The 21,070-nt window shown below is 38.7% G+C and overlaps 1 protein-coding gene across 1 annotated transcript in view; it reads right to left on the bottom strand.

The window, feature by feature from the left end:
* Positions 1-21,070, bottom strand: part of slc1a7b (solute carrier family 1 member 7b) — a 25,956-nt gene extending 4,886 nt beyond the window's left edge. Inside the window, exons 1-8 of the mRNA XM_079478531.1 lie at positions 20,720-21,070; positions 13,983-14,062; positions 6,759-6,974; positions 5,553-5,595; positions 5,144-5,378; positions 4,957-5,056; positions 4,632-4,865; positions 1,991-2,185 (exon numbers count right to left, since the gene is read on the bottom strand). Of these exons, the coding sequence (XP_079334657.1) occupies positions 1,991-2,185; positions 4,632-4,865; positions 4,957-5,056; positions 5,144-5,378; positions 5,553-5,595; positions 6,759-6,974; positions 13,983-14,062; positions 20,720-20,860 (1,244 nt within the window). The 5' untranslated portion in view covers positions 20,861-21,070. The remainder of the gene's footprint in view (positions 1-1,990; positions 2,186-4,631; positions 4,866-4,956; positions 5,057-5,143; positions 5,379-5,552; positions 5,596-6,758; positions 6,975-13,982; positions 14,063-20,719) is intronic.

Below are 21,070 nucleotides of genomic sequence, written 5' to 3'. Positions count from 1 at the left end.
CACACTTCATAACACCCCATTTTCATCTCGCATTTCTGAGAAAAATTTCCTTATGTCACGTAATTCTGAAAAAAGATACTGACTTGATTTGATAAAAAAACTATAGTCTGCTAGGCATACACAGTCTCTCGGCTATCATCACTACATCCCGTCAACATAAAACGATATTTATGGCTCATAAACACAATTTATATGATGTTTAATTAACAAAGTTCAGGAAGAGTATAATATACATTGTATAAAAACCATAAAACCATGAATACAAAAATGAAACACTGATATGATTGTGACATAGCATCACTTTATTGACCGTCATCATTTACTACAAACCTGTATGACTTTACCACAACAATTATACGTCTAACTTTGTATTAGCACCTAATGTACTATTGCTCTTTTATGACATGTCACTTATTTCTCCCTGAACTCTTTGTAAGTCGCTTTGGATAAAATGACTAAATGTAAATAATGTTTTTTTAATTGAAATGTGATGTATGCGGTGGATAGAGTCGGACTCTAAAGGATGCACCTGAAATTCCTGGGCACACATTTAGTGCTATACTCACGCAAATGCGTAAAAAAAGCACAAAAGAAACGACGAGCAGGGCATGCAACGTGTGAAATAAAAGAAAGTACCTAAAAATCACATAACAGCTACTTCATGTGTTAGCTGGGAAGGATTTACATGAAGGTTTGATATTCATCTTTCATTAAAGCAGCAACGAGACGTTTTGGTGTATGGTTACCCCATGTGGTTGATAAGCGCAATATGTCTGATATGTGTATCGTAAATACTGTCGCAAAGTTTCCCCGTTGTAACCGGCGTACCCGGATAAGTAAAACGTATGCCGTAAAGCAGGTGATGGCGGGGCTTGTGAACCTGCCTGTGTACCAAAGTTACAAGTGTGATTTCAGCCGATATATTAGCAGCGGCAGGAAAATTCATCCAGTTAAGAATTGTCCTACCACTAAAATAATTTTAGAGAGATTATTTTAAGGTCGACAAACGTCTCGTTGTTGCTTTAACCGTTCATGTTAGTATTGTGTATTCACCTCGGTGACTCTTGTTTCTATCACCCCAAAATGCCATGTTATTTTCCCTTTGTGTTATTTTGTAACGTTTATATTGCGGTGATGTAAACCAAACCAGCCTCCCATATTGTTGTTTGTAGTTAGTATTAGTCACTCGTTTTTTAAACAAACTACATCATGACATCATATTTCCTAAAAAGTGGGTCGCAGCTTGATGACCATGGGACAATGTGGGTCCCATGGCCAAACCAGTTGAGAACCACCGGTCAACGCTAAGTGTGGTACATCTGTACTTTTCATTCGTAAAGCATTACACATTGGATCATTTAGAAATGGGCATCAGCAGAAGATGTCTGGTTCAAGGTTGAAAGTACTGATGTAGAAGCACAAGACTCATGAGATAACGCCGTTCTCGCGCTGCACGCTGAAGTGTGACATTCATGTCTATAGTGTGACATTCATGTAACCACTGGAAAAACAGAGAAACCTTGAATGGGCGTGTGTGAGCTGTCCGTGCACATCTGTGTTTGAATGTACAGGTGTTTGCTGTGTACGTCTTTCACGACAGGAATGCATCATCACAAAGGCAAGAATGTCTAAACACTTGGGTATTTTCATTTCAATGGTTTCCGATACTCAGATCAATGGACACGAACAGAGCTGAAGTGCTTTTCTCTTTCTAGTTCAAGCCACGCGTGACATGAAGCAATGATGTGGTGATTCTAAACACGGGCTAAATATAAATTAAATAAATATAATTTTATTAAATAATAAATGAATCAAATGTTTTTTTAATAGTAATATTAGATATTTGTATTACATACTACATAAATAAATATTTATATTTAATAACTATATTGCACGCTAAATACGCAGGGTTTATCGCGTGACACGTGTAAAAAAATTGTTTTGGGTCACAAAAACATGGAAACCATACAAGGGTTGAACTTCTTGGTACCTGATGGTGATGATTTGGCCGAAGTCAAGTTCGTAGTTGTTGACCTGGGCGATAAAAATGGCCGCCACGGCCTCGTAAAGCGCAGTCCCGTCCATGTTGATGGTGGCACCTACGGGCAGCACAAAGCGAATGATCCGCCGGTCGATGTGGTTGTTCTCAAGCAGGCACTTGAAGGTGATAGGCAGTGTGGCAGAACTGAAAATAACCAAAGTATACCGATGTAAAAATTCTCATTTTTAGATAGAGAAGTAACTATTTTCACCATCAACGGTATCTCTCCTTACAACCAAACAATCTTTAATCGATGTTCGCTTCCCTCTCACAGTGATGACTTTTAGTGCATGAAAGCACTGCTGTTTGTTTGTGAATGCATAATGTATCAGGGGCGTTTCCTCCGAGGAGGCAAGGGAGGCAGTGTCTCCCCTCCCCCTCGAAAATAATCGAATGAGAATATTACTAACAGTTCAGAAATAGAATAGGACAGCGGCTATAACGTATTGAGCTAAATATGAGATAAATCAGCGTGTAGAACAGTGTGAAACAGCGACCCCGCTCGAAAGAATTCCAAAGGGAGACAGCGTTTCTCTTGCCTCCTCTAAGCTCATTGACTTTACATATAACCCCTAAAGCGTGCCGTGAGTTTGAGTGGGGGTAATTGAAAAGAATGGAGAAAAGTCACGTGAGAGGAGGCAATGCCTCCAACGGGCTATGATTGGATTAACTCATCAGCGAGATCCCGCCTTCCTGCTCGTCTTCGTCATTCATTTTAAACTGCGGGCGCTAAATTAGATTGAACGTTAATTAAATAGTTTTATTAGTTGTATTAATCGGAGTTTAGGATTCGTGTCGGAGATGGCGGAGGCAGAGGAGTTATCGATTGTTGACAGAATATTACGTGGTTCAGATTTGTTCAAAAACTTTTGCTTGTGATCAGGCTTGCTCAGGATAGCAGCAAGGCTAAAGTAAGTCACATCCAGCGCCGCCGCTCCTACCACGCGAGACGCTTTAGCCTCATCGTTAGAACGCTCGTCTCCTATTCGGATCGACGTAGGTTCGAAGACCGTGCAGCGCGGGGCGAGCAATTTTAATTTCGGTGCAGCTTGCGATCTGAATTGAGATTTTACTGTTAAACATTGATAGTTTTTTGTTTTGCTATTCTGTTTACTGAAGAAAAGTTTGCACCTTTAAGGGGGGGGGGGGGGGGGGGGGCATCATAATGGAATTATGCTTAGGGCACCAAAATGGCTAGCAGCGGCCCTGGTCATATCTATTTGATTTGATCTCTTAAATGCTTTGAGTATTTCTGGGACTGCTAATAATTAAATTGATGGTATTGGTAATGATGTTATTCTTATATAGGAAATCCCAAATGTTCCAGAAGAAGATGAAGGTGGTGTTGATGTACCTTTTCCCAAAGCAGGGAAAATAAAAAACTAAAAAAATCAGAAGTACATACTGTAATGAACTTGTAGTAATTAAAAGGAATTTTTCATACATAAACACTGAAATGACACTGGTTTTCTGACAAACGCACTTGTTAATAGTGCAGAGATGAACAAAAATGACATGGATAGAAATCTGCCTCCTCATTTTTTAAGTCCACCGCACACCACTGTAATGTATATCATGTTTTTCGGTGGTCTGTAGGCACACGTTGACCTCTCCAAGCAGTCCAAACTTACATCAGCCCACACAAAGAAGATCTGGTTTGTTCCTCGTGAATAACAGAAACATGAGGTCGGTTGTTCACGTTAAACTGCATTTTCTGAACTTTTGCACCTTTCTGAATATGGCTGTAAAATCTTTATCTTTTAAATTGTGAGTTTATCATCTGAATAAGATTTATAGAAATAAATGTGATTTCCTTTGATTTTCCACAGGAAAGAAGATTTCTAGACATGGGACCTTTTTTTAAGCTTGATCGTTGTCTCAGATGTTTACCCTGAGAAATGCGTCGGAAAATTCACAAATGTCTGTCATTCGAGTTTCAGAAGAGATGTCAACAATGTCTCAAACTAAGCTCAGATTTGTCAATATTATAGAAGATCTCAATATGAACCCAAACATTTACACCAAATTTACCCAAATACAGATTATTTTACCTCTACAATCAACATTGTAGTCCATACTCTTTATAGACTTCGACTTTACAGTCCTATTTGTTTCTCTTTTTATATTTCCCCCCAAAATGTGCCTAACCTTCGACTTTGAAACCGTTCTAAGACCCTTATTGACTACCATAGAAGGAGAATTGCTCTATATATTTCCATGTTGAACACAAAAGAAGATATTCTGAAGACTGTAGGAGAGCAAACAGTTCTAGTGCACTTTTGACAACCATTGTCATTTTTTCTACTATGGTAGTCCAAGGACTGTTATGTTACAAGCATTCGTCCAAATATCTTTTTCTTTGTTCAGCCAAACAAACAAGTGTATACATATTTGGAACAATTCAAAGGTGTTTTAAATGAAGACAGAATTTGGTATTTTTGGGTGAACTTTCCTTTTAAATGAAACACAACTGAGAACTCCATCCATTCTCCTGACCTATGAAAGTGCAACACCTGAGCAATTCAAATCTTCAGGATGACCGGGAAACTAAACATTTCTCATCTTTTTCCAGGTGGTGAGTGATTTTTACCTGGAGGATGTGGCCAGCGAGATGAGCAGAGCCTGTAGGATTCCTCTGATGTACACGATGGGACTCTTTTTGGTGATGAAGAAATACATGCTGGGCAGGATGAAGAGGCCATGCAGAATGAGGCCCATCACCACGGTGATGGCGTAAAATCCCAGCTTCTTCCCCATCGCAGATGGGTCGCTCATCTCCAGAATCTTTCCGGCTACCAGAAACACAATGCCAAACGGGAAATACCTACCGAACAACAGGAAGTTCACACACTTGTTTTTATCAAATGCTCGATAATTTCAGTGGGTGGAGCTACAGGTAAGAAACAATAACATACCAGATGACTATAGCCACGATTTTCAGCACAGCTTCATTGAGACTTTGACAGAAGTTCACCAGGGCACTGCCATTAGGACCCATTCTGCCCAACATTATGCCTGATCGGAAAAAGCAGAGGAATGGTTTCGTGAGATTACAATAAAATCACAAATGTTCAAGTATATATAAGAGGACAGTATTGTTACCCATAGTGGCGGAGAAAATCACTATTCCCAGGACGTTCATTCCCTCACTGGTGCCGGGAAGTGTTCGGAACACCACGTCGGGAGGCGGGGTCAGATCCAGCTGAAAGTTCTGGATGTCCGTACCATTATCATCCTGAATCCCGTAGATGAGAGCCCGACGGGTGGTGCTCTGTGTCAGACCCATGCTCACGGTGGTCTTTGGATTCGTCATTATGGGTACGCTGTTGGTACGATACTGAGGAAAAGGTAAGAAAGACATGCATCAGCTTTTATTCGAATTCACAGTCGATTTTTTTGCTATCAGTTCAAACGAATGCAGGAATGTAAGTAATTTTCAAGCAGAAAAAAAAGATAAACTAAGTGATTCATAACAGATGACCAAAATGTTAAGGTAAGATGGCTGTTTTACCTGTTGAAATGTGGCTTGAACAAGATTCGCAGGAAACATGTTTCTGTTTGGGAACATAAACACGTGACAATGAGTTCATGAATTATAACAATATCAAATCCATATGAAATGTCATTCAGGATGGTGTCCTTGCTGATTTGTGAGGTTTACTCGAGTGTAAAAAAATAAAAAAAGACTGATAGAAAGATGGAGAAGAGGGAACGAAACCGACAGAGAGTCGGGAAGAAAGATAGAAGGACAGACAGACTGACTGATAGATAGATACTGTAGATTGATAAACAGAGTTTTTGAGCTCTTGAACGCATTTACAGATTCTCCATCAGGTTGAAGTGCCCTCATAAACATCATGTGGCAATATGCTTTCAATCAAAAACCCAACCTGCTGACTGGAGATCGTGTCTGTGACGATAGTTCTGACATATTACTGACCTACCCCGTAGTTAAAGTCCAATTATTTCTGACAAAGAACGAGATACTTAAATGGTTACTCCGACGAAAAATATTCTGCCATTAACCTCAAGTAGTGTAACATCGGTATGACCATTTTTCTCACAAAGGCAAATTAAGGTCTTTGAAACTTTCCCACTTAGACTTCTCCTTAGATTGCAACGCAACCAATCTTCAAAGCACTGAAAGTCAATAAAGTCAATGTAAAATTGTCCATGCAACTCTGTTGGTTCAGTATAAATTAATACAATGCGACGAGGATACATTTTGTGTGCAAAATAAACACTGACTATATTCATATACTTGTGTGTGTTTCCAGCACTCGTTCCTGAGAGCCACACGACAGTGCCTCCGGTGTCAGCATCGCTCGACGCATGCACGTTCTGATGTAGAGCTTGTGTGGTCAGAACGCACATGCGTCGAGCGATGCTGACACCGGATGCACTGTCATGTGGCTCGTGTGTTTGGTTGCGTTGCAATCTAAGGAGGAGACCGAGGAGTCAAAAAGCTTCCAAAACTAAATTTATATGCGTTTTGGGAAAATATTATCAAGATGTTAAACTACTTGAGGGTCAGTTATTATTCAGAGTAACCCTTTAAACAACACAGCCGGATCGATTTCCATCATTCAGCTTGTTCGCAATGACAGCGACGTTAAGATTTTGACACAAGTACACATTTGGATAGCACCGCAAATCTCTTTCGAAGCGCATTGAGACAGTGACTGATGGAAGCATCATATCAAAAGAGCCGTCTAACCGTATGAGATCCAGGAGGGCATCGGCCGAGCTCATGATGGGTTTTCCGCTGTCCTCTGAGTCTTCTTTCTGTGCCATACCACCCGGATGAATGATTAACACCATGACGATACCCACCACAACGGCCAGGAAGGTGGTCCACAGGTAATAGGACACGGTGATGAGGCCCAGACGACTGGAACATTTAGCATCCAGCGCCGCCAGACCGGACATCAAACTGGGAGGACAGAAATACACATTCGTGTTTTTGATTTATTGAGGTGTGAGGAGGATTGATTGAGTTAACAATGCAAGTTACATAGACAACTCATCTAGAACATTTATTGAGAGAGAGATTGAGACACGCAAGACCCAGTGTCGTACCGTCGCTAAATAAAGGCACAACACCTTTCGCCCCACAGACCAGTAGAAGAGTAGGTGTGGCCATCATGGCCCCACCTCTTACCTAGACCACACCCATTCATCGCTCCCTCATCTTTACGCAGACCCTTTTTCGATTATTTATGTTTATTTTGTTGAATAGTAATGTGTGTAAATCTCACTTCACCACGAGCAGTCATCCACACAAAAGCTTAAAGATTAGCGCGAGAGGAGGTCTCCTCCAAATGACCTGCGAACAGCTGGCCGCATCAGGCCGAAGATTACATATTCATGACAGCAGGACATCTCGCATTGGAAAGGTCAGAGCAAAAATATAGCTTTTTCACTCCGATCCATGACTTTTATTTCTCTGCCTGGGTTGCAGTTTTTTAACAACAAAAACGCAGGTGACTTCAAACGCAATACTGTTATACAGTCACATCACTTTTGTTGGCAGACTTGGCATATCTGAGCCCAGTTTGTGACATTGTTGAAAACTCTTCTGACATTACCGAAATATGTATTGTTCCTTTCCTATTGGAAATTTTATGTATACATTTTATGCTAAAATTAAGACCTAGCAGCCACCAACAATACCCTAGCAACTGCCTCCCAGTGCCATAGCAACCGCCCGGTGTACCCCAGTATCTCAAAGACACGTGTTGCACTGTGAAGGACAAATCACATAATTTTCATCAAACACACAGAATTTTGTTTGCCAGAAGGAACACCAGACCTATGATTCTCTTATCCTTGTGCATGTATCTTATAGTCACAAAAATGAATACAAACTGCATTCAAAACAGCCATTTACGCAACACTCCACGATAACCTTTAGGACTGTGTCTAATTTTCTTAATGAATTCAGCAATTCAACTTTTTCCTTTTGTAATTTTTGTAATTAAGTTTAAACAGCTTTATACAGAACACCTGTATTACTCCATACGGATGAGCTGTAGCGTATCAGTCGTTCATCTTGAGAGGTCGGCCTTTTCAATCGCTCTGTCTGAACACGGCAAAGCTGATATCGGGTCAGTTTAAGGGGCAGCATATGTGCGTGGTCTGTCCTCTTGTACAAGATCGTGACCCGTATAGCATTGTGGGTAATCCATAGGCAGTTCAATCTAAAATTGCATGTGGTGCTGGATTTAAGATGTTTTTAACCCTTAGTAGTCTTTAAAGGAGAGATATTTTTACAAACAAATATCATACATTTTAAGCAAGGCTTAAAGTCAACAGTGATCAAAACTTAGCAAATAAAGGTTATGTTTAATGCCATGTGATTATGTATTTTTAACAGTATATCATTCTATCATAAGTCTTTGAATGTGTTGATATGTTTTAAATGCAAAGTTTGTTAAAAGGTATGTCTACTGTTGGAAACAACACTTCAGGAGAGCTGACCTATACATTTGATTTGCTTAGTGTTTTGCGCATTAGTGGCTATGGTGGTATAACCGCCCACTTTCGGTCGTGTTCCATCCGCAGCTGCTGCTTAAAGTCCCAATTATCTGCGAGGTTAACTCGTGAATTGCTGTGCGGTTTCTTTTTTGCCTGACATCACAAATACTTTCCACACCTCCTCGCAATCCATATTACAAAGATCAAATCTAATTCGCTCAATTCCCAACACGCAGTAAAATACATTTCACAGCGAACGGCACGTGTGCATGATAACTGTAATGAAACCGCAAGACGAAGACTGGAGATCGAAGATGAGACGGTTGTAAATTGGATGTTGTTTTGATTATTGAAGGCTCTCTAGCAGATCAGGATGAGATGACCTGATTAATGCACCGCCACAACTGAACAGACAGAATACTGGAGGAATTGCACTTACACATTAACTTCATATTCTGTACATGAGCTTCTTTCAGGACTAGTTCATCAATGTGCAGTTGTGTATATACCGTGGGAAACATACTTTAGGGAAGAAAAAATGATTGTCTTTTTTTACAGTAAATGAGTGAAATTTACTCATTCGGAATAGGGACATTGATATACTATATGAGATGCTACGAATTAGGACACATATGCATCTTCATCACTATCACCATGGCTGAGTGTCATTAGACATACAGTACTTGTATATATCTGTGGAGCAGCTTAAAATATTTGTCCAACAAAAAGGTTACGAAAGGCAGATATTTGAGGTTTGTCAGCACATATTTACACATGACGCCGAGCAATGGTGATAGTGATGCACATGCATGTGCGTCACTAATGCTTATGATAGGAAATACTGTAAGTGCATTTCACGTAAAGAGGATAAATGTGAAGCATAACTGTTTCAAAAGAAATTACACATGAAAAGTATTCTTATAGTAAGTGAAATAACTGATTTTATTCTATTAGGTACATTTTCAAATAAACACCATTTAGTTTGATTTAGAAAGCTGTAGATCCCAAAAATAACTGGTAAGCCTATTACTTTTTTGTGAGGACATTTGATCACCACACTGAGACACACACATTGGTCACCATCCAGTTGTTACAAAGTTACAAACCTGTATACATTTCTTTGTTGTGCTTAGATATTTTTATGAAAGTGTATAACTAAGTTTTGGGTCACCATTGACTCCCATAGTAATTTTATGTCCTACTATAAAAGTCAATGGTGACCCAAAATGGATTATATTTACAAACCTTCATTAAAGATAGGGTAACTTGCTATTTCATGCAATCTGTCTTCATAACACTGTTAAACGTGCTGGCTTCTCATGCTTAATATGGTCAACGTATTAACAAATAAAAATGGACATATGGCATCGTATTGCTGTGCTCGATTCGCCCCAGCACTCCAACTTCTTTCGGAAAATCTGGATACCTGTTTCGTAACAGAATTCTTTTTCCCTTTATTGGCCATTCTCCCGGAAAAGCAAGCCCACGCGTCATCCAGCAAGCATGAGAAAGAGCACGTCCATCAATGCCACTTCACGGCTGTGTTTGTTTGCTCACTGCATTTCGATGATGAATGTTATATAAACGCTGGATTTGGAGATCGTTTGAAACTGAAAGATGGCGCGGTCCCAGCGCTAAAAGATGCCAGACATGAACCTCACACGGTAAGTCAAACTAAGTCTGTGTTTTGTAGGAAATCGGCGCGTACGTGTATAATGCAAACAACATGACGAGATAATGCGATGATGTATTGTGTGCTCGTGCTGTAGTTCCCTCCCCCTGCCTGGCTCCAGCAGATCATCTTTTCCGGAAATCTTCATTTGTGTTCAGCACAATAAAGAAATGTATACAGCTTTGTACAACTGGACGGTGAGCAAAGCATGACAACGTTTTTTGTGAACTATTTCTTTGAATGCTTCAAGCGATGTTTGAGTGGCTAGAGCGAAGTGAATACGATGAAAGGGTAAAAAAATACACAAGAATGTATGAAGAATGCCATTTCTGTAAGAAGATTTATTATAATGTAAAATATTGCACTCCCAGTTTAAAATCACAACAGGAACTTAATTCTACAGCCGCTGTAAAGCACCAAATGGAGATTTGCACTCCGACTGCTTGTTAAACAGTTTACAAGACCAACAGCCGCATGTCCAGAAGATTATGGAAATGCGTCACATCTGCATGTTTTCATTTGACCCGCTTCGCTGCCAAGACTTACTGACATCACTCACATCGTTTTGGGAGATATTATTTTCTATCTCACCACCAATAGAAATAACATTGAAATCGAGCTTTTAATCAACATTCGTCATCCATAATTCAAACATTCTTATGAATTTAACTAATGAGACTTTAATGAATAAAACGAGACAACGTTACGAATGTAATTCATGAGATCTTTCTACTTTCACTTCCCCAGTCTGATCAGACCACCCACTTCCCCCCCTTGGGATCATTTTTACCAGTTCAAACCTCGTATCCGTATCTACTTAATTGATTATTTGGCTATTTTTGTCTTTTATTTTTCTATTCTTTTTCCAATTGCAGGTTGACTCTCGGGGAGATGAACACACCAGCTGATAAAGATTCATCTAGCCGGGAGATCATCTTCCCGTTTTATATACCGGAGCATTCAGCATATTCGTGAATAATCCCACCTCGCAACGTCCAAAATTCCCCAAGAGACCACTACGCTGTCTGTCGCATTCACTAAAGAACTCATTATTGCTCTATTTGTAATGTTTTTAACATGAACATGAGAATATTCATTTGCAGTGCTTTTCGTAAGAGAATCAATACAGACAAATTAGAAACTCCTTTCGCTGAACGGAAAGAGAGATTTTCAGTCAAGGACGCTAGTAAACTTGAAGTTAACACTTCACTCAAACTGACTAAAATACGCACCGCTGAAAGTTTAATTATTTGTCTAATGGATGACGATGAGACAAATGAGTGTTAACCATTTGGCCATTCAGCCTGTCATTACTATCACTTAAATATGAGTCAAACCGAACCGAGAGATATGAATCAGAAGATGTTATTGAACCCTTAAGAGCTTCAAGTCACCCGCCGATATTTTGAGCTTAATGTTTATACAGCTCTGCAATTTACATTTAGTCACTTAGCAGACACTTTTATCCAAAGCGACTTACAAATGAGGTAAAACTTTCGGATGGGATTTCAACAGTGACTCAAACCGAGCTCAGATTAGCCAAGTCTGCATTCAAAAGTCGATATGACTGAAGTCCGTATTTGAAAAGTCAATAATAAATTCAATATGAAGTCACAGAATAATGGTTAAATCCAATGGAATTGGAAGTAGTTTAAAAAAAAATTGTGTTTTGTATCTGTACTTTACTCCACTATTTTTCGTCACATTGTCGTCGCTACTTTATATGTTTAATTTGCATCTGATTGGCCAAGGAGAATAATCAGTCCCATCATGTGACCCCGTCCAAATCGCACGCTTGAAAGTCAATGCGGAACTGAGAAATTAATCCTTTTTAAAACTCTGACTAGCATTCTATACACCGATCACACACATGCCGAAAATGCACAAACACACATACACAAACCTTTCTATACACTGTGGGGACTTTCTATACACATAATGAATTTTATACTATAAAGTGTGCATTCTATCCCCTAACCCACACACAAACCGTTCTGCATTTTTACATTTTTAATATGAATTATTTAGTATGTTTATTAATCGATCTGCTGGTCCCCACAATATTAAAACTTGTAAGCACACACACACACACACACACAAACACTTTTATATATATCTCAAGCATCAACACACCCATACAAACCTCATTATACACAAAAATTTGATGAAAAACTGCATCACTGTATCACAGCACTGTAAAGTGAATAATAGATAATTATGCAGAGAAACTGATCCAGGTAAATCTATAAACACTGTGTAAAGTCACTGTCAAGATCCACGTGTTAACATGAAACATACCGATGTTGTTACGATGTGGAAAATTTGAGTCTCAGATGAGTTTCAATTCTACAAAAGAAATCTAACATTTCAATATGAACACAAACATACATTGTAACATTTTTCCAAAACCAAGCTGTCTGAATTATGCAACACTCATTTGATCTTTGTATACTGCTAATGTATTTTAATACACTTTCTCATGTGTATGTGATAGTTAAGTGAAGTATAAGAGAGATGGATCTCATGGGTAAGAAAGAGCATTTCAGTCTCTTAGAAGAGGATTGGATCTAGGTAATGTGTGTGTGTGTGAGAGAGAGAGAGAGCTGTGTCCTTTGATCGAGCTGTTGACATCCTACCCAGCGGTCAATCAAGAGGACTCAACGGACTGATAATATCTGATACCCAATGCAGAGAATGCTATCTGTGGTCATCCACTGCTGCCAGGAGAACTTGTTTTTATGTGAAGTGTATCATTATAAGAGTATAGGTAAGATCTTGCATGGCAGTGTATAATATATATCACTTACAGCGGCCTCGTATACTGTTCAATGAGTGGTCAACACAATCTTGAATTCATTATTTTACGTGGTGGCTAATGGGTATTTGTGCAATCTTCTTTCACGGGAGTGATGGTTAGTTTAAGGAAAGGCACACAATACGAAGGCTCGTCCGCGATATGGAGAAATATTGAGTTCCTGTATGTTCGCCAAGTGTTATCCAAAAGTCTCCAAAGTCTCTACATCAAATGCTCTGCCCTTATAAGTGAGTAGGGAAGATATACGATTGGAACGCACGCGAAGTGCACGCAGTTAGATAGCTTCGCTTAAATAACACGTCATTAATACATCGGAAGAAGCCGCAGGTATTACTTGTATGTTGCCTCTATCTGTATTTTGAATTTATAAAGACATGAACCATGAAAAACCATGGACCACAACTCCAGGTAAAAATCTTTATTGATCTACCTAAGAAATAATGTCACAAACATATTGGATGGGTTGAGTAATTGATCCTCTACAGATATGACTGTTAATGCTAATCCAATGCAGTATAGGTTACAAATGTTTTGCATTTTTTGCATGCCGTAATTGGGGCACTTATTTATTCACTTCTGCATTGTGGGGCCTAGTACACATGATTGAAGAGTGTTTGAAGAGCATAATAGACAGACTCATATTAGACAGACAGAACAACACATTGAATGGATATATTGTCTGGAGTTGTATCCAGTTATATGCTTTATCAGTAAGGTAAAGACTTTTGTTAAAAGTACCTATTTTCTATATAAATCTCCAAATTTGATTATTAATACATATTCTTAATTCATTTAATAACACCGTCTAAAAAGTATCGAGTAACTAGTACTCGGAGTCGTTTTTGAGAAGAGTAAATTTTCCTGCTTATCTAACACCGGTGCGTTTACTTGTAATCGAGTTTAATTTCAGCAATGTAACAGTACTTGTACGTCAGTAAAAATTTCCAGTGCTCTTTCCGCCTCTGGTTAAATCTTACCTGGACACAACCAGAGGCAAAATCAACATCTTCAGCATCCTCATGAGCAGCTCTCCTGGAAACTGGAAATATTTCACCTCCTGAAGAAAAGAAGAAACAGAAAATCTGAATTAAGAAAAACAATATGAACTCAAGCGATGTGGGAGAGTGACTTGTGTAGGCCGATACTTCTGTCGACACATTCACTATAGTTATTTTCACCAGACTCAAAGCGATGGATGAATATGAATCTGATGTCTAACTGCATGCACCTTATCCAACAGTTTTACTATCGAGCTATTTTGGCAGACACTGTGACTACCAAGGTAAATGTCTTTCCAAAATCTGATTTGGACTGTGAAAAAGATTCAATATGTTTGAGTTTGACAGAACTCGGTAAAACAAACCAACTCAAAACCAAATTTTTCTCTTGAGAGAGACTCCAGTAATCCCGCATCTATCCTGTGGAGTTTCAGAAGACATTTTTCATAAAGGACTTTGACAACATATGATTAGTTAAGAGAAGACATTTAGAGACAAAGCTGATCAGAGTTGCGCTACTTGTCCTGAACTATGACAATACGTATGTACAATGCATATCGCACAACCTCTCTCTCTCTCTGTGAAGTTGGATATTTGGCTGGCAGACAGAGCTCCTCTTTGAGAAAGCCTCTTTGCTTTAAGCGCTGTCTGTTATGTGCTGTCAACTGCCAGAACTGAGAAATTAATCCTTTTTAAAACTCTGACTAGCACTCTATACACCGATCACACACATGCCGAAAATGCACAAACACACATACACAAACCTTTCTATACACTGTGGGGACTTTCTATACACATAATGAATTTTATACTATAAAGTGTGCATTCTATCCCCTAACCCACACACAAACCGTTCTGCATTTTTACATTTTTAATACGAATTATTTAATATGTTTATTAATCGATCTGCTGGTCCCCACAATATTAAAACTTGTAAGCACACACACACACCCACTTTTATATATCTCAAGCATCAACACACCCATACAAACCTCATTATACACACAAACTTTGATGAAAAACTGCATGAAGAGATCAACACACATACAGACTTTCACATATAAATATAAACATTATGGCCACAAACGGTAAAGCGCACAGGATTTTAAAGTAAGTTATGTGAGAGAAACGCAATAAATATTCAATGCACATTAGATTGCAACTCAGTTGATCTGTGATGCATCTTAGATTTCCTGCTTTACCTTTAAAGGAAAAGAAAAAAGTAAAACACAAATAATTATTCATATCACATACTGTATCACAGCACTGTAAAGTGAATAATAGATAATTATGCAGAGAAACTGATCCAGGTAAATCTATAAACACTGTGTAAAGTCACTGTCAAGATCCACGTGTTAACATGAAACATACCGATGTTGTTACATGTGGAAAATTTGAGTCTCAGATGAGTTTCAATTCTACAAAAGAAATCTAACATTTCAATATGAACACAAACATACATTGTAACATTTTTCCAAAACCAAGCTGTCTGAATTATGCAACACTCATTTGATCTTTGTATACTGCTAATGTATTTTAATACACTTTCTCATTTGTGTATGTGATAGTTAAGTGAAGTATAAGAGAGATGGATCTCATGGGTAAGAAAGAGCATTTCAGTCTCTTAGAAGAGGATTGGATCTAGGTAATGTGTGTGTGTGTGAGAGAGAGAGAGAGAGAGAGAGAGAGAGAGAGAGAGAGCTGTGTCCTTTGATCGAGCTATTGACATCCTACCCAGCGGTCAATCAAGAGGACTCAACGGACTGATAATATCTGATACCCAATGCAGAGAATGCTATCTGTGGTCATCCACTGCTGCCAGGAGAACTTGTTTTTATGTGAAGTGTATCATTATAAGAGTATAGGTAAGATCTTGCATGGCAGTGTATAATATATATCACGATGGCCTAGATACAGCACAAAACGCCTCCTTTTATCTGCTTACAGCGGCCTCGTATACTGTTCAATGAGTGGTCAACACAATCTTGAATTCATTATTTTACGCGGTGGCTAATGGGTATGAATTTGTGCAATCTTCTTTCACGGGAGTGATAGTTAGTTTAAGGGGTTTGGTCTTCATTATTACGTTTGAATGCAAATTAGCCATCTCGTAAAATAGTTGCGAGTTCCTGTGACATCAGGCTAGATGGGAAAACCATAAAAGATCTTGCTATCATTCATCCAAAACTTTCCAGCACAATCTATCTTAGGTTTTTGTCGTAACATTGCAAAACTTTAATTACAATGGGAACACCGAGGAACTCAAAATGATCGAACAAAAGCCCAGATGCAGAGATTCTTTATTCACAATAGAACAATGATTACCGTGATTTCTACATTATTTATGACGCTTTATGCTTTCCTTTGTATGTGAAGGCTCAATGTTCTCAACAGAACTGTAATGATATGCTTTTATACCCACAATGTGCTTTGGGAAGAATCTTAGTTTTTAAACATCCCATTGATTTGTATGGAGGTTTTTCAACTCATTGATTGCAAAGAAAGCGCATTCGTGCACCTACAGGGCAACGAGGAACCCTTTTTTAATAGCTTAACTGGAGTTGGGAGGGATGCTCGTATATGGTGATGTAACAACTATAGAAATTACAGGTTTTGCTTTACTGTTTAAGGTCCAGTAGAAACATCTGGAGACAAGAAAGTCAAACAGGTTTACAATGATATGATAGTGAGTTTTCAAAATTTTGGTTGAGCTATCCCTTTAAATCGTATTAAATGTATTTGGTTGCGGTTATTACATCGCACATAAAAAGAGAAACAAGAATGTTATTTAAAAAGTGCAATCATCCAAAATGACCCAGCAAAAACAGTGATACGGTCACAAACAGCAAGTTCAACTCCCGGCTGAACCCATGGACCCAAACGTCCTGTAATTCTTGCCTATTTGTGTCTCAGCATGGTTTCCACCGCTGCAAATGTTGTACGGCCGGGAAGTTTAAAAGCATTAACAAAGAACAGCTTTTTGTTCTTTTGCCCTGAAAAGTCACTTCAGCTGGGCTTTGGAGTCCGGTGTTTCTTCATTAAAGTACAAAATCCGGCCTGAGCGTATACGTACACAGTCAGTTTCCCTATAAAGACATTTCCCCGCATGGTGTCATCTTGTAAAACAAACCCACTGATTGCTTGTTAGACGTGTCGACATGAGAAACAGTTGTTAATCAGCTAACATTGTTCCTCGATCAAGAAATGAATCGATATTCTCACACCAAGAGGAACTTTAGACGGCAGCGCAGAAAGTTTCCACTATGTGTTTAAAAGAAATCTCTTTTAGACGTGCTGTAGAAAATGTCCTGAATCTGCTTGATGCTTTTTGTCAGTTTCAAAGTGTAGAGATCCTTTTTGTGTTCTGATAAAAGTATTGACACGTGAAGATCCTCTTCATTTGCTTGAATCTGAAGACTGAATAAAGGTCGTCCTAAATGTTCAAGAGGCTGTTACTTGGTACAGTTTTGTGTAGGTTATTTTTTCTTTTAATCATATTTTCGTACGTTTTATCTTTTACTTAAACAGTCTTGCAGTGCCAGTTTTAAACTGAATTTCTTTAAAAGAAAATTGAAATTTTACATATACCCTAAATATTTGGCCAGCATGGCTTTTTCTTTCGTTATGATTTATTTAAACATACGTGCCAAAACAGAAACACACAAATGAGCGGTGTCAATCGAACACTTTACGTCGTACGTGTTGAACAACAAAATGTAAAAGTAAACTTTTGTTGAGCTCGAGAGCCGATCACTAAATCATTTTAAGTTAATTCAAAATGAATTTCCTGGTGTAAAACTGTTTAAAAAAGCAGAAACAATGAATATTGTTAACTAAAAGTAACCTGTTAAACCTTAGCATCTGTTCTCACATCATAACATTTATATGTGTTTTAAAATATGCAGAACATGAATAGGATGTGAGATTGGAGAGCTACAACACAAAGGGATATTTTTAGCAGTTTAAATCTCAGTATGACTCTTTCTTCTGTAGAACACAAGAGAAAATATATTGAGTGTTTGTGTTCATACAATGGAATTCAATGGGGTTCGATGTTGTTTGGTTACCAAAATCTCTTCCTTTGTGACATGACAACTTTAACCTAAAATAATACCATCCATGATAAACCTGTAAAATGTGATTTTTTTTTTAATTAGCTTGGAATGAATGTGCATTGTGCAAAGATCCAAATATTATAAATAAAACCGATCTGCACTGAACTGACTGTCTTTCTTTCCATTCACGTTTTTTTTGTATGGAAAAGAGGAAAGATCATACAGGTTTGGACCAGTGAAGGATGACTGACGCACATGTTGATGTCACTGATAGTTGTACAGACATTCCATTTCAACAGCACTCACGACTACTGATGCAACCACACTATCTGTAAACCGCAAGCGGTAGCGCTTATGAATCTTACACATCTTGGGAAAATTATGTGCAAAATTCATTACACACATTTTACACACCGGAATGCAGTTTAAAACAACACTACCAACAAAAAGGCTTTCTTTGACCAGGGGAAGAACACGTTTCCAAGGTTTTACATTTACTTACAAAGAAAGCCACAATTGAATCCGTACAAAAGAGTGTAATAAACATGGCGACATTTAAATGTCACAAAGATTCTTCTTTGGCCTTTTTTTAAGTGAAGGCAGATCTTGAAAAAAAATCATGAATAAATGTATTTATGATACAAGTTTGCGATGCACGCATAACCCTTACAAAAAAACCCGTCTGAACACAGAAATTCACGCTAAAAAAACGCTTTGATATTTTCAACCCAGCTTTGGGTCAAACAGGGACGAACCAAACCGGCAGGTTAAATTAAGCTTGTTTATTTTTGACCCAACAATGTGTTGAAACAACACCGCTTAGGTGAATTCGTGACCCAACGGTTGGTTTTGTCCCTTTTTTCAACCAAACGCTGGCTTAAAGATGACCCAGAGTTTTTTACATGGAACTCAAATAAAAACATTTCAAAACTAAATTCATGACCACGTGTGTTTCTACACATTTCATACATTTAAGTATAGATAAATATTACATCCATTTGGATTAGCTATACTTTGTTCAAGGCTAGATTTAGCCAGCTTTAGGCACGGTTGTTACGCACAATGTCCTAAACAGTAAAAATCCTTCAAAAAGCCATTCCGTGAGAGATGAGAGACCTTGCACGCACAGCTGACGCTTGTTTTCGCACAGCTGACGCCCGGCCTCGCACCTTTCCCTCGCGGCTCTCGTTACTCGGAACTAAATGATTATATATGTACTTTACACATTGTCATAAATACCCTTGAAATACTAAATCTTTCTAACCACTCTTGGTAAATGGTCTAAGAACGCTTGTGATCTGAGGTGTTTTGAGTGACTGACCTGATGGGTTCAGGCAGAGTGTTGGACAGAGAGTATCATGAGTTCAGTGTTTGACATACGAGTTGTTTCAACAAAATTAATTGGTTCAATTGAGTCATTACGTGAAAATCGACTTTGGCGGACATTGATGCGCTGTTTGTTTTTCACAGCTGTTAGGACATCGCAAAAGATAGAAGTTAACAAGGAAAACACTTCACTGGATATCGCGATTATTTTGGCCAATATTGAGATCACGATTTTTTAACACGATTACTCATTAACCTTTAAAACAACATAGAAAATAAAAAAACTTGGCTTTTAATCTCTGAATTTAGCTGAAACATTTATTTAAAGAAATAGCACTGCTGAACCGCTGTAAAGCTGTGAATTAAATTGGCTAAAATTGACAATTACCATTAATTTTCGATAAATTGCACAGTCCTAGTCTAGAGCCCCTTTTATGTGTGTGTACTATTGACACCACGAGTGTGACAGAGATCTGTTTATCACTTTCAAGTGTTTTCTCAGAAGCCCGCACGTGTATCTAGTGACAGTGTGAAAATGAACGAGAAAGGGCGTCAAAAGAACATCTCGTTCTTCCTTTCTTTGTTTTTCAAAATTGCCCTCTCTTTAAAAAATAAGCCAAGATGTCAATTTTGAAGGAGCACATTGTAATTTAGCTGAAATGGCAGAAAGCAGGATGGACCTGCTTTAAATGCTGTGACACTAAGCAGCTCTTGCTTAATGTACAATTACTGAGAGCATTTGTATGATTGGAGAGTAATCCCCTGCCGTCACAGCAAATGCCTCTCGCTGGCTTTATTTTTAGCCGTATTTCAGAATCATAACAGAGGTTTTAGTGGAAGTGACCGTCTCAAAATGAAAAGGGAAACATGCAACCTTTAGCTGCCCGTTTTAAACTTAATCTATAGACGTAATAAAATAAACAGCACTATAATGTTTCGTGTGATTTTCTCAGGTTTTAGATTCACTTAGGAAAAATATGATCTCTCACGTCACCTCCCCTCGATCTCTGTAAATCTAATCTGTAAACCACAACCGCCCGAAAATGCTAAATCAAATTTGAAAATGAAATGAATGGAAAGAGATGTTGAACGGCATTGGAAAAATTGTCTCACAGTCATTGGAAAAAATTGGGCTGGTGCATTAATGGTGGGTATGTTTCTATGGGAAATATTAAAAAAGGAGACAAAAGGTTTATGCACATGAAGTAGACCATGAGGACACGTCTGGACTCCACAGTCACTGTAGGTGGGTTGGGTTTTAAGGTTTTGGGGAGAGTTTGTTGGGTTCTGCAGTAGAGGTTCTGGTGCATACGAGAAGTGGTCAGTTGGACTAACCTGCTCCGAGAGGTTCTTGGAGCGCAGAAAAAATCCCAGTAAACATCCGATAACGACGGCCATCACTGAGAGGATGAGCAGGCCGTTCTGCTTACAGACCCCCTTCACTCGCACCCACATGGCGTCCAACGCCACGGCCATTGCGTTTCACAGGCTTCCAACTACACTAGAAGCTCTCCATAAATCCAGCGCCAGGAACCAGTCTGCAGAGCGACTCGAAAAACGCCAGCAAGCCAGAAAAAATCAAATGACAGGATTATACGTGCGGTTTCGCTAAGGCTTAAAAACATCAGATTCATACTCTTTGCGTTTCACGCTTTATCTCTCTCCTGTGCTATGCAGCGATGGACT

This window comes from Barbatula barbatula (genome assembly GCF_947034865.1).
Source record: "Barbatula barbatula genome assembly, chromosome: 17".
Taxonomy (NCBI): domain Eukaryota; kingdom Metazoa; phylum Chordata; class Actinopteri; order Cypriniformes; family Nemacheilidae; genus Barbatula; species Barbatula barbatula.
This window is presented reverse-complemented; position numbering and strand designations above follow the sequence as displayed.